At 28.9% G+C, this 20,797-nt stretch overlaps 2 protein-coding genes across 2 annotated transcripts; one reads left to right on the forward strand and one right to left on the reverse strand.

Annotated features, from left to right (window-relative positions):
- Positions 1 to 7,983: 7,983 nt before the first annotated feature.
- On the reverse strand, positions 7,984 to 10,560 carry LOC100575655 (mitochondrial import inner membrane translocase subunit Tim23-like). The gene is made up of 2 exons (XM_029485655.1): positions 10,384 to 10,560; positions 7,984 to 8,199 (listed from the first exon to the last, which is right to left on the reverse strand). The coding sequence occupies exons 1-2, from the start codon at positions 10,520 to 10,522 to the stop codon at positions 8,072 to 8,074; spliced, it is 267 nt and encodes an 88-aa protein (XP_029341515.1). The 5' UTR covers positions 10,523 to 10,560; the 3' UTR covers positions 7,984 to 8,071.
- Positions 10,561 to 16,910: 6,350 nt separating this feature from the next.
- Positions 16,911 to 17,712, forward strand: LOC100167596 (isopentenyl-diphosphate Delta-isomerase 1-like). The gene is made up of 2 exons (XM_008181419.2): positions 16,911 to 17,353; positions 17,419 to 17,712. The coding sequence occupies exons 1-2, from the start codon at positions 16,911 to 16,913 to the stop codon at positions 17,687 to 17,689; spliced, it is 714 nt and encodes a 237-aa protein (XP_008179641.1). The 3' UTR covers positions 17,690 to 17,712.
- The last annotated feature ends 3,085 nt before the right edge of the window (positions 17,713 to 20,797 follow it).

The raw sequence follows: 20,797 nt of genomic DNA on the forward strand, positions 1-20,797 counted from the left end.
GCATTTTTATAATCGGACACGACCAGAAGAAGATTTAAAATTAATAAATTTCCAATGCTTTGAATCATGTTCATTATTGTTTCTTGGTTAAATCTAATATTAATTCCACTAATCATATGGTCCAATGTAAAATAGTACACAGAAACCTTAATTTCTTCTTCTTTTGATGACATATAGTACTGTGTTGTACAACTCAAACAGTCAATTTTGGTGAACACTTTTCTTATTTTCAATTATGGAATTTCAATATGAAAAGTTGACACATTTGAATGGTTTTATGATAAATATCTGTGAAATTTTCTTGAGTATTTCTCATAGAAACAAGGATTTTTTTTAATGACTCAATTATTTCTACAGCAGTTAATAAGTTTATGCCAGATGACTGTAAAAAAGCACTTGTTTTTGATAGTGAAGAAAGAATAAGATCTAACATCAACATGGCAAAGATAAATTCAAACGTTTTCATCTGATGGAGAGTTCCCTTGCCTTTTGCTGAAACATCTAATTGTTTTATATTATCAATTGATTTCTTCAATTGCAGCTAATATTGAGGCGTGGTGTAAATTAATAAGTAAATTGTTCTGGTACCCTGGTACCTCGGACGGCTTGGCGGCGTTGCTTCTCGCCGTAATGTATGCAGCGTATGCGCTTGTATACCCTGCGGGCAGACGCTTGTTTTAGGGGGCACATAAATAGTCTGAGACAACACTGGACTCTCAGTTCCTAATTTCGAGTGGTAGTAAATGATATAGCGATATGGACTTGTTTTTAAATTTACTGTGAGCAATACTCAATAATTTAAGGCCTTTTAATAAATCCGTGTGATCTTTGTTGTTGAATAGAGATAGCTATAATAGTTTGGGATACCCATATCTTTATAGTTCTATGATGCATTGATGCCTCATAGACCATTGATATACACGGACAGCATAGCGGCATAGAACCAAGCTGAGTAGATAACCGTGGTTAACAGTGATCAATTTATAAAAAATATCTTTACCATGCGTTAGTAATCAAGTTACTTGTCAGTTATTCTATTCTGCGACCTGCGTAAAGGAAAATAAATCCAGCATAATATTATATATTTATATACTATGGTCATTGTTAAGGTCAATGACTCAAACTTTTACAGTGAAAAAAAAATAAGAAAAACGAATTATTTTCTAATAATAAGTAATAATAAGTAATAAACATAGGTGATAATATGTTTATAATGTAATGCCGTGTACCAGGAGGTGAATCCAGAAATGTTTTTTTTTTTTTGGAGAGGGGCGCAAAATTGTCTTTATACTTACGGCTAAATTCCTAAATTGTAATATAACACATGAAAGTTTAAAGCAACAAAAAGTATGCTTGGCACCAAGAATATATAAAAGAAAAAATTGGATCCAAAATATTATATAGGTTCATATTATACATAAATACATAATACAATTCTATTTTTAGGGTTTTGGTGGTTTTTTTTTTTTTTGGGGGGGGGGGGTGCCATGGACATTAATTTTAAGAGCATTTATATCATGGGGCACATTATATCAGCTGCATACTCTGCAAACAAAGTCTGTGCACGCCTATGGTCCACCCTTAGATGCAGGTATACTGCTACTACCTAATATAAAAACTTTGATAGAGTAATAGGTTTATTTTTAACTTTTAATAAAATAATACGATAATCGTGTTATTACTTTACACTGCCGTTATACAAAATAGCCACCGTGCTTTAGTTAATATCTAATTAAATTAAAAAATTAGACCCAACAAAAGTAGCTAACAATTAGTAAAACGTACGTCTAATAGCTATAATGTTATAAGTAACTTCAAAATATGCCAGTCCAATATAGGTCCATTACCCCAATACCACCAAAGTATATAAATAGGTAAAAAAATATCTTATCGATTATTACTCAATTTGTACATATTTGTAATCCTAATTTAAACATTTGAACACCTCCCAAAACTCGAGAAATGAAAATTTCAAGTGGAGGTACTGATGTTACTATTACCCTAGTACCCTTTTCTCAGACCCCACCGATCCAATGAGATTTGGTAGGTAGGGTCCTTGAGGGGTGTCTGACGCTTTTACCAAAAATTGGTTTGATTGGACAATTGGTTTTTAAGATTCTTTTAAGTCTCTTAGAAAGGCTTTTAAGCCTCCAGACTATGGTGAGAGGACTCGTAGGTTCTATAAAATAGAAACCCCTGGTGAAGAAACGGGGTCTGTAACACTAGAGGTCATCGAGTTATGCTTAGCCGAAAAAAAACAAGGTTAGATTTGGGGGTGACTGAAAGTATGTAGCGGGGGTAGACGTCCACTACTTTAAAGCTTTGCCACCGTACGCCACCGAAAGTTTCCCACAAAGGTTTTAGCACACGCGCAGCAGCGCGACAGTCACGGTGGATTTTAGTTCGTGGTGGGAGCACGTTTATGTGGGTAAGTGTAATATATTGCATATCTTTATTATTTTACTACTCACCAAATCCTGGTGGTTGTGTTAAGGTGTATGGATACCAGATAACCGTATAAACCGTAAAAAAATACTTTTTTGCTTTATGAATAATACCTTTTATACCTACCTAATATATAATATTATTATAAAAAATTATTCTATTTTCTTTTCAACACACAATAACTATTATAAAAATTATTCTATTTTTTTTTTCAGCACACAATTACTATTATAATAATGTTATAAGGTGTTTTATTAACTTTTTTTTAAACACGAAATATTAATTTATTTTAAAGTTCATTAGTTATAGGTTGAAATAATTAAATATTAATTTTAATTTACAATATATTTTATCACTATACTTTAGTTCGTGGCTCTAACTTCTAATACATATTTCACATGCTGAGCACCCCTGGTTATTTTGTTTATATTTTACTCATTATCATTTTGCATTTGTCATCAATTATCATAATCAAATTTCCATTGGATTACTATTTGATATTCACTCGATTTCTCGTGTAGCGATTTCCTTATTTTGTTGTAATTAAAAAACGAATGACTGTAGATACTTGTATTGATTCAAATTAGTAATTACATTTTTGATTAGTTATATTTTCTATTATATAAAATATCGTAGGCTGACATCCACTCATCTGATTTTTATTTTTATTGTATTAATCAATCAATCTTTAAAGAAAGCTACATTTTAATAATTATTTTTAGAAATTATTTATATTAGTGATTTTTAAGAAAAATAACCAAAACTAAATATTATAACATTGATTAATAAATATAATAAAAATTGTTATTTGACTTTCTGTTTGTTTAATATTATTGAATCTTTTTTCTCATCATGTGCAAACTTTATCTTTTCAAAATTAATTTAGAAGCATTTGAGGAGGTGTACAAATGTGTAAATTAGCATTAAAAATGTGTAAAAAAGGGAATAACAATCGATAAGATATTTGTTGACCTATTCATATACTTTGGTGGTACTGAGGTAACGGACTTGTCCAATATTTCTGTACAACTGTAATACATGTATATAAGTGTATAATACATTTATTCAACAATATATTATACATATTTTATATATGACCAAAAATAACCCAACTCATCGTATTTAATGATAATTTTATGTCGTGTCTAAGTATAATAATATTGAGAGATTGGCAACTGGCAAGTTACATTTTTGGAAAAATACACGCACAAAAGTGTTCCTGACGAATCAACGCTAAGGAAAACCGATGTTGCTGAATGTTACGAAGACTGTATTAACAAAATAAGAAGTTATTGCGAAAATTAAAAGCTATGGATTTTTATAGACGAATCCATGGATTCAGTAGGACGATATGTGGCAAACGTTATTGTCGGTACATTGGAAGTCGGAAACCCGGAAAAAATATTTTTGCTCAATTCAGCAGGTGAAGAAGCTTCAAGTAAGTGTTTTCCGGATGATTTCAGTGCTGATGATTTGGCCCATTTCAGATTTTCTCCAATCACTTCAGTGGACGTGGAGAGAAGTTTTTCAAAATATAAATATTTATTAACAGATAATCGTCGTTCATTTACTTTTAATAACATCAAAAACGCTCTAATTATACAATGCAATAATTTTTGAGTAATTTGTAATGTTTGATATATTAATAAAATAAATATTTTTATTTTTTATTTCATTTTTAAGGACATTTTTTGTCATTTTTATGTCATATTCGCATTTTTTTTAGGTCATTTTTTGATGTTTTTAAGGTCATCAACTTCCAAGCCCTAGTTATAAGTTATAATTAAAATTTATCAACAGTACAATTCATTAAGACATTGGTTATACAATATTACAAAACTTAATAACTTATACAATAATACGGTAATATATTATATGGGTAGTCATATGTATAGACGTATGGACCGTATAGTTAGAGCATTATAATATCACATGAATAAAAAATACAAACATCAAAGAATAAAATATAGGTAATATAAATTATTATGTTGACACGAAATATAGATAACATACTTACACACGGACAGTAGGTACACACTTAGATAATATTATGTATTATATAATATTTGATATTATAAATTAAACTAATACATTTACCATTTATGATACTAATATCGTATATTTATGGCCTATATGAAATTAACTTTAGATACATGTATATTGTTTTTTAAATTACTGTTACAACACAAACTGCAATCAGTAACATTTTAAAATTGGGTAATTTAAGACAACTTTCAACTTACTACTGTAACTTTAAACTTGGTAACGTATCTTTGATACAAGTAACATGTAACTGATTACTACCCAACCCTGAATACCTATATCATATAGGCCTGAGATAATATTAACACGTAAAGACACAAAATAGTGATGATTGGCGCAATCAGTTAGGTAGAGGGTCAAAAGTTCTACTATCCCGGAATCTTATTTATTTCAAATGTAAATAATTAAGTATAACCAATATATTATTAAATTTGAATTCAAGTTTGAGTGTCAGTTAGAAAATATAAAAAAAGCCTCTATTACAAATCAGTGATTTTATATTTTAGATCTTACCTTAAAAAATAATATATAAATAGGTAGGTACTAGTACTATATATAGTAGTGATACCTATAGTAGATACCTATTATAGTTGTGTACAGTTGTGTTTGGCATATTATACCATGCAAATAGATAATTAAATAATACATTTTATCATAGTTAAAAAAACATACACAAAATAAAATATACCTACATAACGCATAGTTGACCTAAAGACACTACCGATACACAAACACACACACTTTGACACATTCTACACACCTCATTAGATATAGGACGCCGCACAACTGCTATTTAAGGGGTTTATATAGGCAATTTTAATGACTTTTCTAGAAAAATTAAAATGTTTAATCTTAAATAATATATTTAAATACTTAATCAAACTTCAAAGTATTTTAAAAGTGGTTCCATGTTGGTACCAACAACGGTTGTTGCTTAATAATGAGAATATCATATAGATTCTATATTATAGAAGAACAGTTTTGTGAGGGACAATCTTATTTGTACATTATTTACAGTAGATATACCAAAATATGTTTACATTATATTATAGACGAGAACTTCATTAGTGTCATAGATTTTTTATTTATTGAAACAATAAACATATTTCTAGATGAGGGATCTAGTGGTTTTACAATGTGAAGTTTTTTTTTTAAAATTTTTTTTTTATGCTCTATACAAAATTTCTACCAGAAGGAGTTTTTCGATTTCAACATATAGTACATTATCTTTTATAAAATTGGATCAATATGATACTTTAAAAAAGTCATTTTTCAATTTTCTCAATAGTTATTTAATGCCACGGGAAAATCTACCATCAAATTACATAAAACCGGTAAAAAGGGATTTTAATTTACAACGCTTATTTGTTTATCACCATAGAAACGAATAAAAATAAAAATAAAAATAAAACGATTTTAGTTATTTTGTTTTAATTTACAGGCTATGATAAAATATAATAGCAATATAAAGTATCCAGACCAATGAATCGTCTCCGCTCAGAATCGTTTTTCGTATACAATGATATGATATCATTGAATTCAAATTTAATACAATCCATTATACAGTTACCCACTTGTAATCTACTATACAGCAGAGCAACATCCACTTACCCGCTTTTTTCTCCTATATGTTAGGTAAAAATTCGTTAAATTTCGTAAGTTTATACCACGCAAAAACACTTTTCATGGATAAATTACAGGAGGTTTAGGTCCTCCAAGACACCCCATGTCCTCCCACAATATTACGCCTCTACTTTTTAGTTATTGGGTCATATAAATTATTTTATTTACATTATTTTGTCAATATTACATTATTTAATCATCATAATATTATCATTTGAGTTCAAATTTATTGTTTGAGTTGCTTTTATGTCATTAGTGTTAGGTCTACACACACATATACCTACACACCGCCCGCTCACAAGCACTCTCTAGGATTTACTCGGTGGACCTGTTTACTCTTGTTGAGTACTATTCACATATTATATACACCTGCGTCTAACGTCCTACCACGGATATAGAAACTATGGTTACACAACGAGCAATAATATATATATAATATATATCGTTATATATAATATAACGATGCCAAATGTTCTTATCAAGTTACATATTATAATATGCATGCATAGTATACATACAAAACAAGTCGTATTAGCGTTCCATAGTGGCTAGTTAAGCTAGTAGTGCTATAGTGGCAGTAGAAGGCGCTAGAAGGACGCAACTTTTTGTCAGATTCGATAAGAACATTCGGCGCCGCTTAACGCTGTGATCCAATATGTCTATATTATATATATATACGTTCGTCTTACACACTTTGGTGGATCGGTGGTAGGATAAATTGCAGCGCGAGAATTACCAGGAGTTCGGGCAATTTGTGACACAACTTTACGTTCCCTGTCAGCGATAAATCTATTGGAAAAAAAAAATTATAATACTAAGACGGTAAACCCAACATAAAAAAAAATACAATGACTCTCAATAAAAATAACTTACTTTAAAATTTAATTTATCACAATTATTATTAGTTATAAATTATAATAGTTTGAATAAATTGTTACAATAATAATTAATAAAAACAATATTACTGTGTGAAAGGAACAACATCGTGCAAGTTATATAACCATTGAGTAATTGTTAAATATTGTATTGAATATTATTTTATCGACGTATACATAATATATTTTTAGTCTATTACGCATTCGTAAAACAATAACATTTAAAATATTTAATTAGTTCTTAACATAATAATTTAAAATTCGAGTACATCGGTACGTACAATATATTTTAATTCAGCATAAAAAATGATTAAGGTACATAGTGAATTGTTAAACCAATAAATGTATAGACGGCCAGTATATTTAGGCGCGCTAATAGAAAAAACATACTTTCCTGCACAAACAATACGTGTCAAGCCCGCGTATGAAACGATAGTAATCAGTATTTTATCAAATAAAATTGTATTCAAAAAATGTTGAATAACATAAAACAACAAATATTTGGTATAATAATAAATACAATGTATTAGGTAATAGTTATAGATATCTTATAAAAATGAAAACCCTTGTATGTCTTGTACTTTAATCCAAAATGTACACAATATAGTGAAAAAATTAATAGTATTTTCGGATTTTTCATAGAATTTACCAACATTTTAATACGTGTTAGGTACTTATCTAACTTATGTAATTTCTTTGTTCTCGTCAACAACAATTTTCTCATTATTATTTTTGAAAATTATTTCTGTTTAAGTTAGTAAGTACATAAATAACTTTTAAAGAGCAACATTTATCGTAACTATTTTGGAAGTACTTTTTAGTTGTACAAAATTCAAGATAACATATTTTAAATGGCTATTTTTTGTAAAAAATTATAGAGTTTTTAAAATTAAGAATGCAGAATTACATAATCGTATAATATAAGAGTATAATCATTAATAAATAATATTTATAATTAATGATATAATATATTAAAATATGAGGTATAATATAATTTGATATATTATAATATTTTCTTATAGGTAGTTGAACGACATCGATGTGATTGAGGGCCATTGGAAACCTGTGATATACGTTTTTAGTTATCAATTTTTGAAATCGATGATAGTTTCCCTTATATCCTCAATAATTTTAGTCCTTGATGAAATAAAACTGTAAATCGTTGTAAAGCTGAAGCCAAGCAGACCACCAATGCCACAACTTCTAAGACCACCTGAAACATTTGCCGTTTATTTTAATTTAACAATTATAAAATATATATTTACATTGAAACAAATTAATTATAATTTATACTCAGACACCCAATTATTAGGACAAATATAGACAAATAGACATGGGAACAATTATTAGACGTCAAAAATAATAACAAATCAATCAATCAATACAAATATTAGTAGTAACCATTAAAAAAATTAAAATACAATATCAAACATAGTTATTTTTATTGTGTTATTATATTTAAAAAAAAAAAACGATTTTAATCAAAATATAATGCATTTTTGAACTTATGAACTATCATTAGTTTTAAAATTATTTTATATCAACCAGAACTATACTATAACTTTTAAGTAGAATCACTCAAAACATTTCACTTAATGAAATATTATAGTATTATTAATTTTAATTTTAATATATTAATGCTGATTTTATTGGGCTTATTATAATTTAAAATAAATAACACTTTAGATTCTGATCGGAGCAATTAATGTATTGATTTTACAATAATGTGTGTGTTTTTTTTTTGTGTGTCTGTCATCACGGTTTGATTTTCTTCAACAGTATAATATGTTGTTCGATGGGAAAATGAATCTAGCAGGTGCATTCGAGAGGTCAAAATTTAAATATTCAAATAGTTTTCAAAAGCGCCGGAGAAACAACATAAAATTAGAGGAAAACGGAAATTTTTACGCAAAATCGGTTTTTGACAAAATCGATTTTAGTTTTTGGTGTAACTCTAAAACAAATGACCGTAGATACATGACATTTAAACTGGTTGTTTATATTCGTATTTTCTATACGCGATACAATTTTCAAAATGTTTTGTTTTGTTTTGAACTGTTTAGAGACATTTTCAGTTTCCAATGTTATTAGTCTTTTTTATTATGGATGTCAATGAAATATTTGTTGGGTAAAAAGCTTGATAATGTAATACAAGGCACCTACTATATAGTACAAAATATTTAAAATACGTAGGCACAATTTTTTTTGTAAGTATTTTGTTCAAATTTTGACAATATTTTTCAAATTTGTAGTTAAAAGTATATAAAATGTTCAACTTTTATAGCTAATAATTGAAAACTAACAAGGTTCCACGTAAGTAAGTAGGATGTTCTATATCCATAAAATCTCAAAAATATAAAAACACCGGTTTTTTATAGTTATTTTATGTTCAAATTTGGAGGAAATTTCATATTAAATAAACAAGAATAATGATTTTAGTTATTTTGTTGTAATTTTATAATATTAATTCAACATAACGACAATCGTAAATAATAGGTAATAACAGTATAAATATAATATAAAATATCCATACGACTAACCGTCACCGCTCAGAATCGTTTTTCGTTTACAGTGATATTATATCATTGAATTCAAATTTAATACCATCCAAGTGACTAACTTGTAACCTAGTATACAGCAGAGCGACATCCACTTACCCACCTTTTTTTTTAATTGTGTTTTAATTGCTTAATTTTTACTAATGATATTTATATTGATTGATTGATTTATTAGATATTTAATTTTTTTTGACATCCAAACGATTAAGTCCAAACGCCTACTAAATTACTAGAAGTAGGTGCTTATTTTTCAAAAACAATGGAAGCTAGGCTTAATGATATAAATTGGATGTTAGGCTATTGTTTCGTATAACTTGTATACATTTTAAAACAAATAACAATGAAGTATAATTTTGAGTAAGGTATCAAAAGAATACATTTTTCCAGTGACAGCAGTATTTATACTTTTATAGGTGAGTACTTTTCCTTAGCATTTGTTTTATATCTTTTTCACTCACAATAGGTACATTAAAAAATTAAATTGACCGATTTCCAATTGTTTAGACTATATGGTCAATTTGACACCAGAAAATGTATTATATAATTAAGATACGTATTTAAAACGTATATAATATGTAAAAGTTATATTGTCTAAACAGTATAAATGTAATATATAGCTACCAACATAGGTGGCACTTAGCTCTAAATGTTGGGGGAGGGGGGTTAAATTGATAACAATTTACTGACTCATTTAAAATTATAAGATTGCCATCTCAATATTTTTTGTGGAGGGGGGGGGGGTAAGCGCCCAAATGCCACCTATGCCTACCAATACATTCATAATAATAAACTTAAATAAACTGTATTAAAATTACAAAACTAATTAATTAAAATCTCACTTGTAGATCTATATAAAAGTCCCGTGCTTGTTCCAGCAATAATATTATTATAGATACCGTCTTTTTGGCCTCGAGTCTTCTCTAGTATTATACCGAAAATACTATAGTATACCGCTACCGTTCCAAATTTATCTGACATACTAGATCCATTTTTTAAAATGCTATTCAACAACCTAAAAATTACATTTTATTACTTCTTAATAAGTACAATAATAATGTAAATAATTATTAATTACAGTTTATAAGAAATATACCAATAAAATACCTAACAGTAATAATATGTCTTACTGTGTTCTGTTATATGTACGAGTTTGTTTATCGCGCAATACGATTTTCATACCATTATGTAGTCCATGTATAATACCGGTTGTACCGCCCACCGAGTACCATGTACCAATTTCAATAAAACACGTTTCAAAACGTCCCCGTTGCTTGGAACCAGCACCGTCTAGAAATATATACTCTGGCTGAGAAGGCTGAACTTGAGGGCCATATTTTAAATATGGCGATGGAACAATTACTTCTTTTTTATTATCTGTAATGACAGAAGTATTTAAGATTAACTTTGTGTTTACTGCCATATATACAGATCAGGCGTAAATACAGGGGCTAGACCCCCTCTCCCCGCCGAATCGTTTTTGTGTACGCACTTCATACAGATCAAGTGTGAGGGGAGAGCTTATAGATATTACATGCACGAAAAGCGTACTAAGCTATATACCTTTATCGTTGTCTTATACATCTAATATGTTGTAGCCGTTAGATATGGATATTACATGCACGAAAAGCGTACTAAACTATATACCTTTATCATTGTCTTTTGAATCCAACATGTTGTAGCCGTTCTGAGAACAATAACGAGAATAAAATAAAGAAAATCACAAACAACCGCTTTAAGTTTTCTCTTTTGTTTTATTTTGTATAAAAACAATAGTAGTATTGCGACTATTGCGCGTGCGCTGACCGCAGGTAAGATGCGGATACGAAGATACGCAGAAAATCTATCCAGAGATGCTTTGTTGATTACACCGTACTACCAACAGCGCGCTATGAAAACTACGGTACACGCTCAATCTTACCAGCACAAAGATTGATCGTACTACCCACCACCGACGGTGAGCATAATATTTCCACCTGTTGCGCCAACCGAGAGGTATGCATTTTTGAATGTCGGTGCGCAATTAAGTGGCGCCACCTAGTTGCTTACTGGTTTTGATCACGATTGACGACGAATATCAAAATATCCCCGAATGCGTCCAACTATCCCGGGAGCGGAATAATAATATTTCGCTATAGAACCGGATTTCTGCAGGAAGTAAATTTTTTTTTATTTTGATTCGTGTAGTCGGAAGATGTTTTATATACTTAGTTGGGCAGCGGTCGATTAGTTGTGCATGATCCTTACACCCGGATAACTCTGCTGCTTGCTACCAAAACGGCAACAATGGGGTGCAAATGGTGACAAATCGTAGGACAATTGCAGCATCCCGTCCCCCACATCGATCCTATCGATTGTTATCGGCCCATGCTCCGTGGTAATAACATGTCACGCTAATATACGGAATTCCCAGGTAGGATGTCGGTAAATGGTGCGGTCTTTTCTTGCTTGCCAGCAGTGAAGCCACTCCTCGCAACCAAAAACATTGTTATTAACACTTACAGATAAATTACGGTAAATTCAAAAATGATTGTACAATCCTATAGTTATTGTGCACATGTCCAGTGTACTATGTACTACCTCGATCAACGCTCTCCTGCGTGAACCGGAACTACAACCTCGTTCCATTTTATTAGTATTAGATCAATGGGTTTTATAGTATCAAATAGAATACCTCGACTATTATTGTAAACTTAGATCATATTATACAAAGTGCCTAAGTGTGTATTTTAGGGCCTTCTTTTTTTAATATTTATCTAACGTGACACTGCCGGGTCGTTCGATATGCCGGGTTGCATAAACGATCGATAAGTATTTATCGGATTGTTAATACAGAAATCGGATCGATAAGAATATTGTCTGTTGCATAAACGATTTATATCTTTTATCGATCCGATAAATATGCTGTTATCGGTTCGATAAACTGAAGGCCCGATTTCGGTTCGATAAATATTAAAAAGAATTCTATAACTTTATTTAACTGATAACAGTGTCTTATCATAAATTCATATCACTATTTCATATTATCATTTATTGAATATACCATACTACCATGACCCGGGTAAGTTATCAAATAATTATATTTGTTCAATATTTTATGCAACAGTGATGTACTTTATGGAACCGATGAAGATAGTTATATGATGATCTATCGACCCGATAGCAAACCTTATAGTGCTGTTTTTATCGGTCGTTTATGCAACCCGGCATAAGAGCCAGTTGCACCGTCTCTGATTAAAGTTAACCGGAGTTTAATCGGCCGAATTTGCCCGGTTAAATATCTGTTATCAGCTGATTAAGCTTAATCGAAGTTTAATAGTAAACGGTGCAACTGGCCCTAAGTATATTAAATCTAGTGAGATGTGCACTGCGTGTAGTTATTAATTTCAGGGGTGGACTGTGAGTAAAAATTGGCCCCAGGGAAACAGACATTTGGCAATTGGGCTAACAATAAAATATTTATAAATTATTGGCCCAAATTTTTTCCAGGCCCAGGCGGGGATCGACCACCCGTCACCCTAGCCAGTCCGCCCCTGATTATTTTACTCATGGTGTAACCGGTTTGTGTTTATAAAAAATATTTTTAATCTAATTCAATATTTTCCACAAACCCAAACATACATTTAAATAATTACATACATGTATTTAAACAATAAGCCTATACAAACAATATTCGAATTTATATCGTTGATTCTTATTGTGGAATTAATTTAGAATACAGTAGGTATATGCGTATTAGAGCTTAAAATATTTTTAAGAATTTAACACCTCTATGGGGGTTAATAATATGAACAGTAACCTCGATAAAGTTTTGGTTCAGATTGAGACTAATAAAAATATTATCACACATTAGATTGGTTGTAAATTTCATTATCTCACATGATTAAATATCTTTTGAATTTCTATACAAATAATTATTTTAATAAAATATTCGATTAATAATATATTTACAAATTATTAAATTAAATAGTGATATGGTACATATGAGACTTTAGTTGGTTGTGTACATGACAAAATAGATAGTTATGTCAGCAAAAGTACTGGTTTTGTTTCGGTTAGCCCTTCCCACCCTTCCCAGCCATAGTCGTAGTTCGCCTCATTTCAGTGGCTGTTAAATTACCCAGCCAATACATAGAGGTGAACCAGCCAATATACAGAGACGAACCAGCTAATAAACGGGATGTAGAGCATTGACAGTCATTAGGGGTGCTTGGGGGGCTTAGCTACCAAAAATATTAAAAGCACCCCTAAAATGATTGAATATTTTTCAAATCCCTACTTCTTAGTTTGCAAAGAGCCTTAAAATGCCCCCCTAAATTGAGCTCCCCTAAAATGCAATCAAATCTCCATCTCTGGTGTGGAGTGGTCGGTGTACATGATACGTATCGAGAAGTTACTGATATGCCTATCTATTTCAAATTTTGTCATGGTGCTGTAGCAAAATATAATTATATAAATTAAGAGGATAATTTGTTAATAATAAAGACTAGACAAGTAATGTCAATAACTAACTAACAAATTAATGTTTTAATTGTTTCTCATTTGTATTTTGTACTTATAGGTACATTATATTTTTAAGTTTATAATCTTAGACTAAAATTTAAATTTAATAGGGAAATCATCGCATTGGTCAAATAGTATTATCATATCACAAAATTGATAACGTAGCAGATTATTGATGAAATAAAGCGGATGCTTTGTATAAAATATTACATTATTTACATTGGATGGTAATAGAACGGTGCTATTACTGACATAGAACATATAGTAGAATCGACATCTCTCAAAATACCATTGTTCACTGAAAAATATTTCAGTTGAAGTTGAATGCTAGAAATCCATGGTTATTACGTTTTTTGTGACATTCGTGACAATGGTAATTGTAAAAATCACGGTACCTCCAAGACCAAAGAAGAATGAAGATCCTCCAAGACCGTGGTAATAATTAAGCAATATTTTATGTAGGTATGTATGAATAAATTAATTTTAATTTTGTTTTTGATAATTAATACTAAATTACTACGTATACTAATAGTGTATACCTACTTACATAAAATCTGCATATAAATAATACTTTAAGATATTATATTTTTTCAAAAAAATATATAGAAAAAAACGTTTACAACATCATGCTGAGCCTCCGGATTAATGAAAGAAAATCGATCAGCTGTTTAACCAGACTGTAATACAGTATAAAGAATTCACTGTATTCTGCTATGATCAGTGTTGTTTGTCTGCTTGTGCAGTAAACAGGTATTATATCAGTCAATAAGTTCTTAAACCAATTTCAATTTTTTGTTCGAGGTATGTTGTTTTATATTTTTTTTCTCCTAAGACATACAATAGGTACTTAAAGTTTTTCAGCACGGTTGTAGGGTTTATTATAGTATGTGTTTAATGAAAAATTTTTTTTTATATTTTGTAATTGTAGGAGATAACCACCTATATTTATTTATTATTTTTTCTATCCTTTAGGTAGGTATTAAAAATATTTAATTAGGTATGTATAATGCGGTTTATCTAGCTAAAATGTTGTTATAGAAGATACCTAAGTACCTAGAGCTTATTAAAAATAAATAAATATTAATTTTATGTTTTCATTTAATAAAAGCCTTTTCTATGTAGAATGTTGTTATACAATATATAGGTAGTTAATAGTCTACTTATTACTTAATGGTAGGTTTATATAATAATTTAATTAAATAATCAAAAATATTGAACTTTTGTAAGTATAGATATTCAAATATTCAATATAATTATTTGAATACTTATATTTAACATAATTATTATTGTCTCTACTTATTTATTTTTATATCAGGTACCTATATGAACTGAAAAAAAAATCAAATTGGATAATATATTAGAGAGCGAGCCGTGATAAGAGGGTGGCAAATAAGCAAATACCCTAGGGTTGCCAAACTTGTAACATTTTAAAGGGCGGCAAATGTTTAAATGTGTATGTTTATTAGGGGCACCAAATATTATTGACCTGGGGCACCAATGAGAGTTAGCATGACACTGATTAGAGATCACATTAATCCAAATATTTATATAAATTTTAAAACTGTAGATGTTATGCCAAGTCATAATTAGTTTATCATTTCAAATAGGTGTTTTAGTTTTGTTGGAAACTAAATCCTCCATCAATAGTAACTTCTTGTATAATTTTTTTTAAATACAAAGAAGTATATTTTTGGTTTAGTGTAAGCATTATAAACCTATACATTTATGTACTACCTGCCTACATAATAATCAATAGGAACACAACATTGCTGCAATATTGCACAATAGAATATTTAAAATAGATGTACAACAAATAACAAAATAAATAAAGATTACATTTATATATTGATACTGTTCAAAACCAGTTATACGACAATAGAAAAAGAATATATAAATCTAGTACCCAAATTTATAATCTATACTTTGTACCTATTCATTTTCAAACGATTTCTCTCTCATAATATGTTACCTGTAAAGGCTAAAGTGCGCTTTATCAACCCCCTCACGATTTTCAAAATTTTTTTTTCAAAAGACTTGTTTTTTATGCTTAGAAAGGATCGTGTAAATTTTTTTTTTCCGGAAACTGTTATTTTAGAAGTTATAGCCTTCCAAAGTTTACGATTTTACGTTTATACGCATGCGCGCATGGTACTTGAGTTGCTCGCGCAGCGCCTATAACTAATGTTATTTTTTTAGCGTGTTTTAACAAGTTTTGTGACATAGTGAGTTAATAGGTAATCATTAGTCGGTCATATACCTGTGAAGATAATTGCTTTTCAACAACTTTGTTTAATTCCGAGGCCTACCCAAGGTGGTTTTGCACAGCAAATCGGGGCATATTTTCGTTTTTAATTGTCCGAGCGAGCGCAGCGAGCGAGTGACCCCGCTCGGCGACTCGGTGCAACAAAAATGCAATTTTCTTAACCCTGTGACCCACTTGAGGATGTGTTGCATAGCAAATCGGGGATAAATTATTATTGCACCATCGTTTTAAACAGGTTAGAATACGTAAGTACAAAAAAATAACAAAAATGGTCTTCTGCGCGACATTATAGTAGGTAGTGTAGCGCGCATGCGAATAAACGTAAAATCTCAAACTTTGGAAGGCTATAACTTCTAAAATAATAGTCTGGGAAAAAAAATTTACATCATCGTTTTAAGCATAAAAACCAGGTCTTTTGAAAAAAAAAATTTGAAAATCGTGAGGGGGTTGGTAAAATGCATTTGTTTCCCTGTAAAATGTAGAAATATTCGAGAAATATTCATTAAAAATAGTTGAACTAACGTTACAAGTAAAAACACCTTACTTTACTTAAAAAATATTTTAATTTATTTGTATACATTGACCTACAGGTTATATAATACTATGAAGTTGATTTTTAAGTCACTGGGTACATTACCCTTACGCCGATTTCTATCAACTGTACCCAAACCATTAAATCTTGTACAAGAAGCTGCCCTTGAAGAATGCTGTATTCTTGTTGATCAACATGACGAAGAGTGTGGCTTTGCCAGTAAACGAGATTGTCATAGACTATTAAATGGAAACCTTCCGTTACATCGTGCGTTTAGTGTCTTTTTGTTCAATACCAAGGATGAACTACTATTACAACAGCGTTCATCCACCAAGATCACATTCCCCGATCATTATACAAATTCTTGCTGCAGTCATCCGTTGTACAAGATTGAACATGAACGTAAAGACATAGAAGGTGCTAAAGCTGCTGCTTGTCGCAGACTTGTGTTTGAATTAGGAATTCCTACAAGTCAGTGCCAACCTAAAGACTTGCAATATATCACCAGAATAAGGTAATAACAACTTAATTAATTGTACATTAAAAAATAGGTGCCTAACTTGTAAATGTATTATTTAGGTACATGTCCAAAGGAGATGGGACCTGGGGTGAACATGAAATTGATTATATATTTATTTTACACAAAGATGTTTCTCTCGACCCTAATCCAGATGAAGTGAGCACTGTTCTGTATATCCGCAAATCAAAAATAAATAAATTCTTAAAGAATTTAAATCATCCAATTACACCATGGTTTAAGCTAATTGCACAACACGAATTGACAAACTGGTGGGACAATTTAAGGTCTCTGGAGAAAGTGATGAATCATAAAAAAATTATTAGCTATTAAATATTTTTCTACTGTAAAAAATATTAATTAAGATTGGGACAATTTAAACAATTGTACCGCTTATAATATGGAAATTATATTAACATTGTAATTAATTATTTATATTATGTAATAACACTATTTTTCACAAAAATGGTATTCTGTTATAAATTTCTATAATATTAATATGTATTAAATTATAAAATGTTCAACATCAAATTTATAATACTTAGATAATTGTATTAAAATATTTGGTTTGAAAAAAATTATGAGTTAATGTTCAATATTTTGTAGGACGATTGTAAACTCTGCCAGAGCATCATTTGAATAAAAAGGTAATGCAAATGTCTAATGTAAACTTTACCAGTTTTAGTTTCTTACCTGTAAAAAGTATATGAAAAAGCCGACATTGTTAAGGGTTTACTTATTAGCAGGGTTGGAAAATTGGGATTTAATAGCATTTGCAGATTTGCAAAGGTGGGCAAGTTAATGAAAATAATAAACTCAAGTTCAGTTAAGTTAAGAGGACACAAGATCGATAAGTTAAAAGTTAATATAGAAAAAAATATTAACTTAACTCAGTTAAAAAAAGTTAATTTATTTTTTTTTTAATTAGTATGTAAATCACATAAAGAGTGAATGTGTCTTTTTAGTTTCTAATTTATAAATTACAAAAAACAATTTTATTGAACTTTTATCATAACGTACACTGTATTACCCTTTTACTTTTCTATTACTTACTAATTTAAACTATACTCATCTCAAATTAATAATTTAACAAATATAAATTTTTTTTCATATAGCAATTGAATAATATAAGTTATATAACATTAAAACATAACAATTGTCAATTTAAAATTTAAAATTATGTTTTTAAAATAATTTTTGTGTTTTTGTATTGGATTATTTTTATTATATACTGACATAGAAATATTTACCCTTTTACTTTTCTATTATTTACTAATTTAAACAATACTCATCTCAAATTAATAATTTGACAAATATATTTTTTTATATCATATAGCAATTGAATAATATAAGTTATATAACATTAAAACATAACAATTGTCAATTTTCAATTTAAAATGATTAATTTTTTAAAAACATTTATAATTGCAACTTGCATAATATATAATTTACAACTTAATAAAATATATGAATATACACAAAATTATGTTATCAAGAAAAAGAACAGAAATGTTTGTGTTTTTGGATTATTTTTATTATATACTGACAGAAATATTTACGTATAAACGAAAAATTTCAAAATGTTTTTAACTTGATGGATTTTTTTTAAATCAACTGAGAAAAGCTAAATTATTTCAACTGTAAATTAAACTAGTTAATTTCATAAGTTGATTAGAAAATAAACTAACTAGTTAAGTTAAAAAGTTAAAAAAAAATTTTCAACTAGTTAATGCCCACCTTTGCATATTTCTTATGAGATGCTTAAAAATAGCAGAGTAAGCTAAAACTGTGTTTCATGATACAGAGAACTCAAATTAAACATTTTATTTTGCTTTTTTTTTGCATATTTTGGGATTTTTAGTTTTTAGTGCTTTTTTTGGACGTTTTTGCATTTTTACCTATTTTTGAACCAAAATCGGTCATATTTTATGAAATTATATATAAGTAAACGTGTTTTTAAATTATTGTCAATCGAATTATTACGATAATTCCGTATTAGGTATTTGGTTCTAATTTTTGTTATATGCTGATTTTCTTTGGGTTTTTTTTTCGATTTTTACTGCGATTATTAATCGCTGATTATCAATGAACGAGTGTTGAATGCGTTGTATAGTCAATTAATTTTGATTCTGATCAGAGTGACCAAATTATTTCAAATCTTAAGTAACTACCTATAATAATTTGTAAGTGATTAAATAATTATTAGTTAATAAATTTCCTTTTTTTTTTGTGCATATTTTGTTGTTTTTATTGCATATTTTTAGCGCATATTTAGCGATATTAAAGGTAATATTGGTGCCTATTTTATTTTTAAGGCTTATATATTTCTTGGTTTATTACCCATAACTATTATTTTATGTGGACAATTATTATTATAAAAATTTTTTTTTTTTTTATATAACAATATATTATATTCATTTTATACTGTTATCAGATTTTCTTCTTTATAGTAGGTAGTTAAAAAAAAATTTACAAAGATCGAAAACGTGACTTTCAGGGGAATTTTTTTAGTTTAATAGAGGTACAAAAACTTGTTGGAAACCTTCTATTAAAATTTCTTATGTTAGGTATGAAAAGAAAAACTTTTATGAATTATGTCAAAAATTGAACTTTATAAGCATATAATAAATAATTAAAGCCTATGTATTTTAGATTCTGAGTGGAACGATGAATGTATTGATTTTACAATGATGTGTGTTTTTTTTTTTATTTTTTTTTGTGTCTGTCATCACCTTTTAGGACAGTAAAACTGCTTCGATTTTCTTCAACAGTAACTTTTATGATTGGAAAGTGAATCTAGTTGGTACTTTGGGGGGTCAAAAGTAAAAATTTCCCAGTAGTTTTCAAAAGCGACGTGAAAAACAAAAAAAAAATTAAGGAAAAACGGGAATTTTTACGCAAAATCGATTTTTAACAAAATCGATTTTGGTTTTTGGTGTAACTCTAAAACAAATGACCGTAGATATAAGAAATTTTCACAGGTTGTTTATATTTGCATTTTCTATACACGGTAAAATTTTGAAAATATTTTGATTTATTTTGAGCTCTTTACGGACATTTTCATTTTCCATTTTTTTTTAGTTTTTTTTCTAAAAATATCAATAAAATTTTATTTGTTGGATAAAAAAGCTTGAAAATTTAATAGAAGGCTCCTAGTATATTGTTTCAAAGGCAGATGAAAAATATTAAAAATCGTTAGTCACAGTTTTTTTTTATAAGCATTTAAAGTTCAAAAAATGACAAACTATGGAAAAATCACGAAAATTTTCAAATTATTTCGAGTTAGAAATTCATAAAAATTTTTCTTTTTAAATCTAAGATATGAAAATGTAATACAAGATTCCTTATAAGATTATCTACCTTTATCAAACAAAAAATATCTATAAGAAAGTCAAATTAAATTTTTATGATCGTTTGAAATTCTAATTTTTACAACATTGG

Source organism: Acyrthosiphon pisum, chromosome X (genome assembly GCF_005508785.2).
Source record: "Acyrthosiphon pisum isolate AL4f chromosome X, pea_aphid_22Mar2018_4r6ur, whole genome shotgun sequence".
Lineage (NCBI taxonomy): Eukaryota > Metazoa > Arthropoda > Insecta > Hemiptera > Aphididae > Acyrthosiphon > Acyrthosiphon pisum.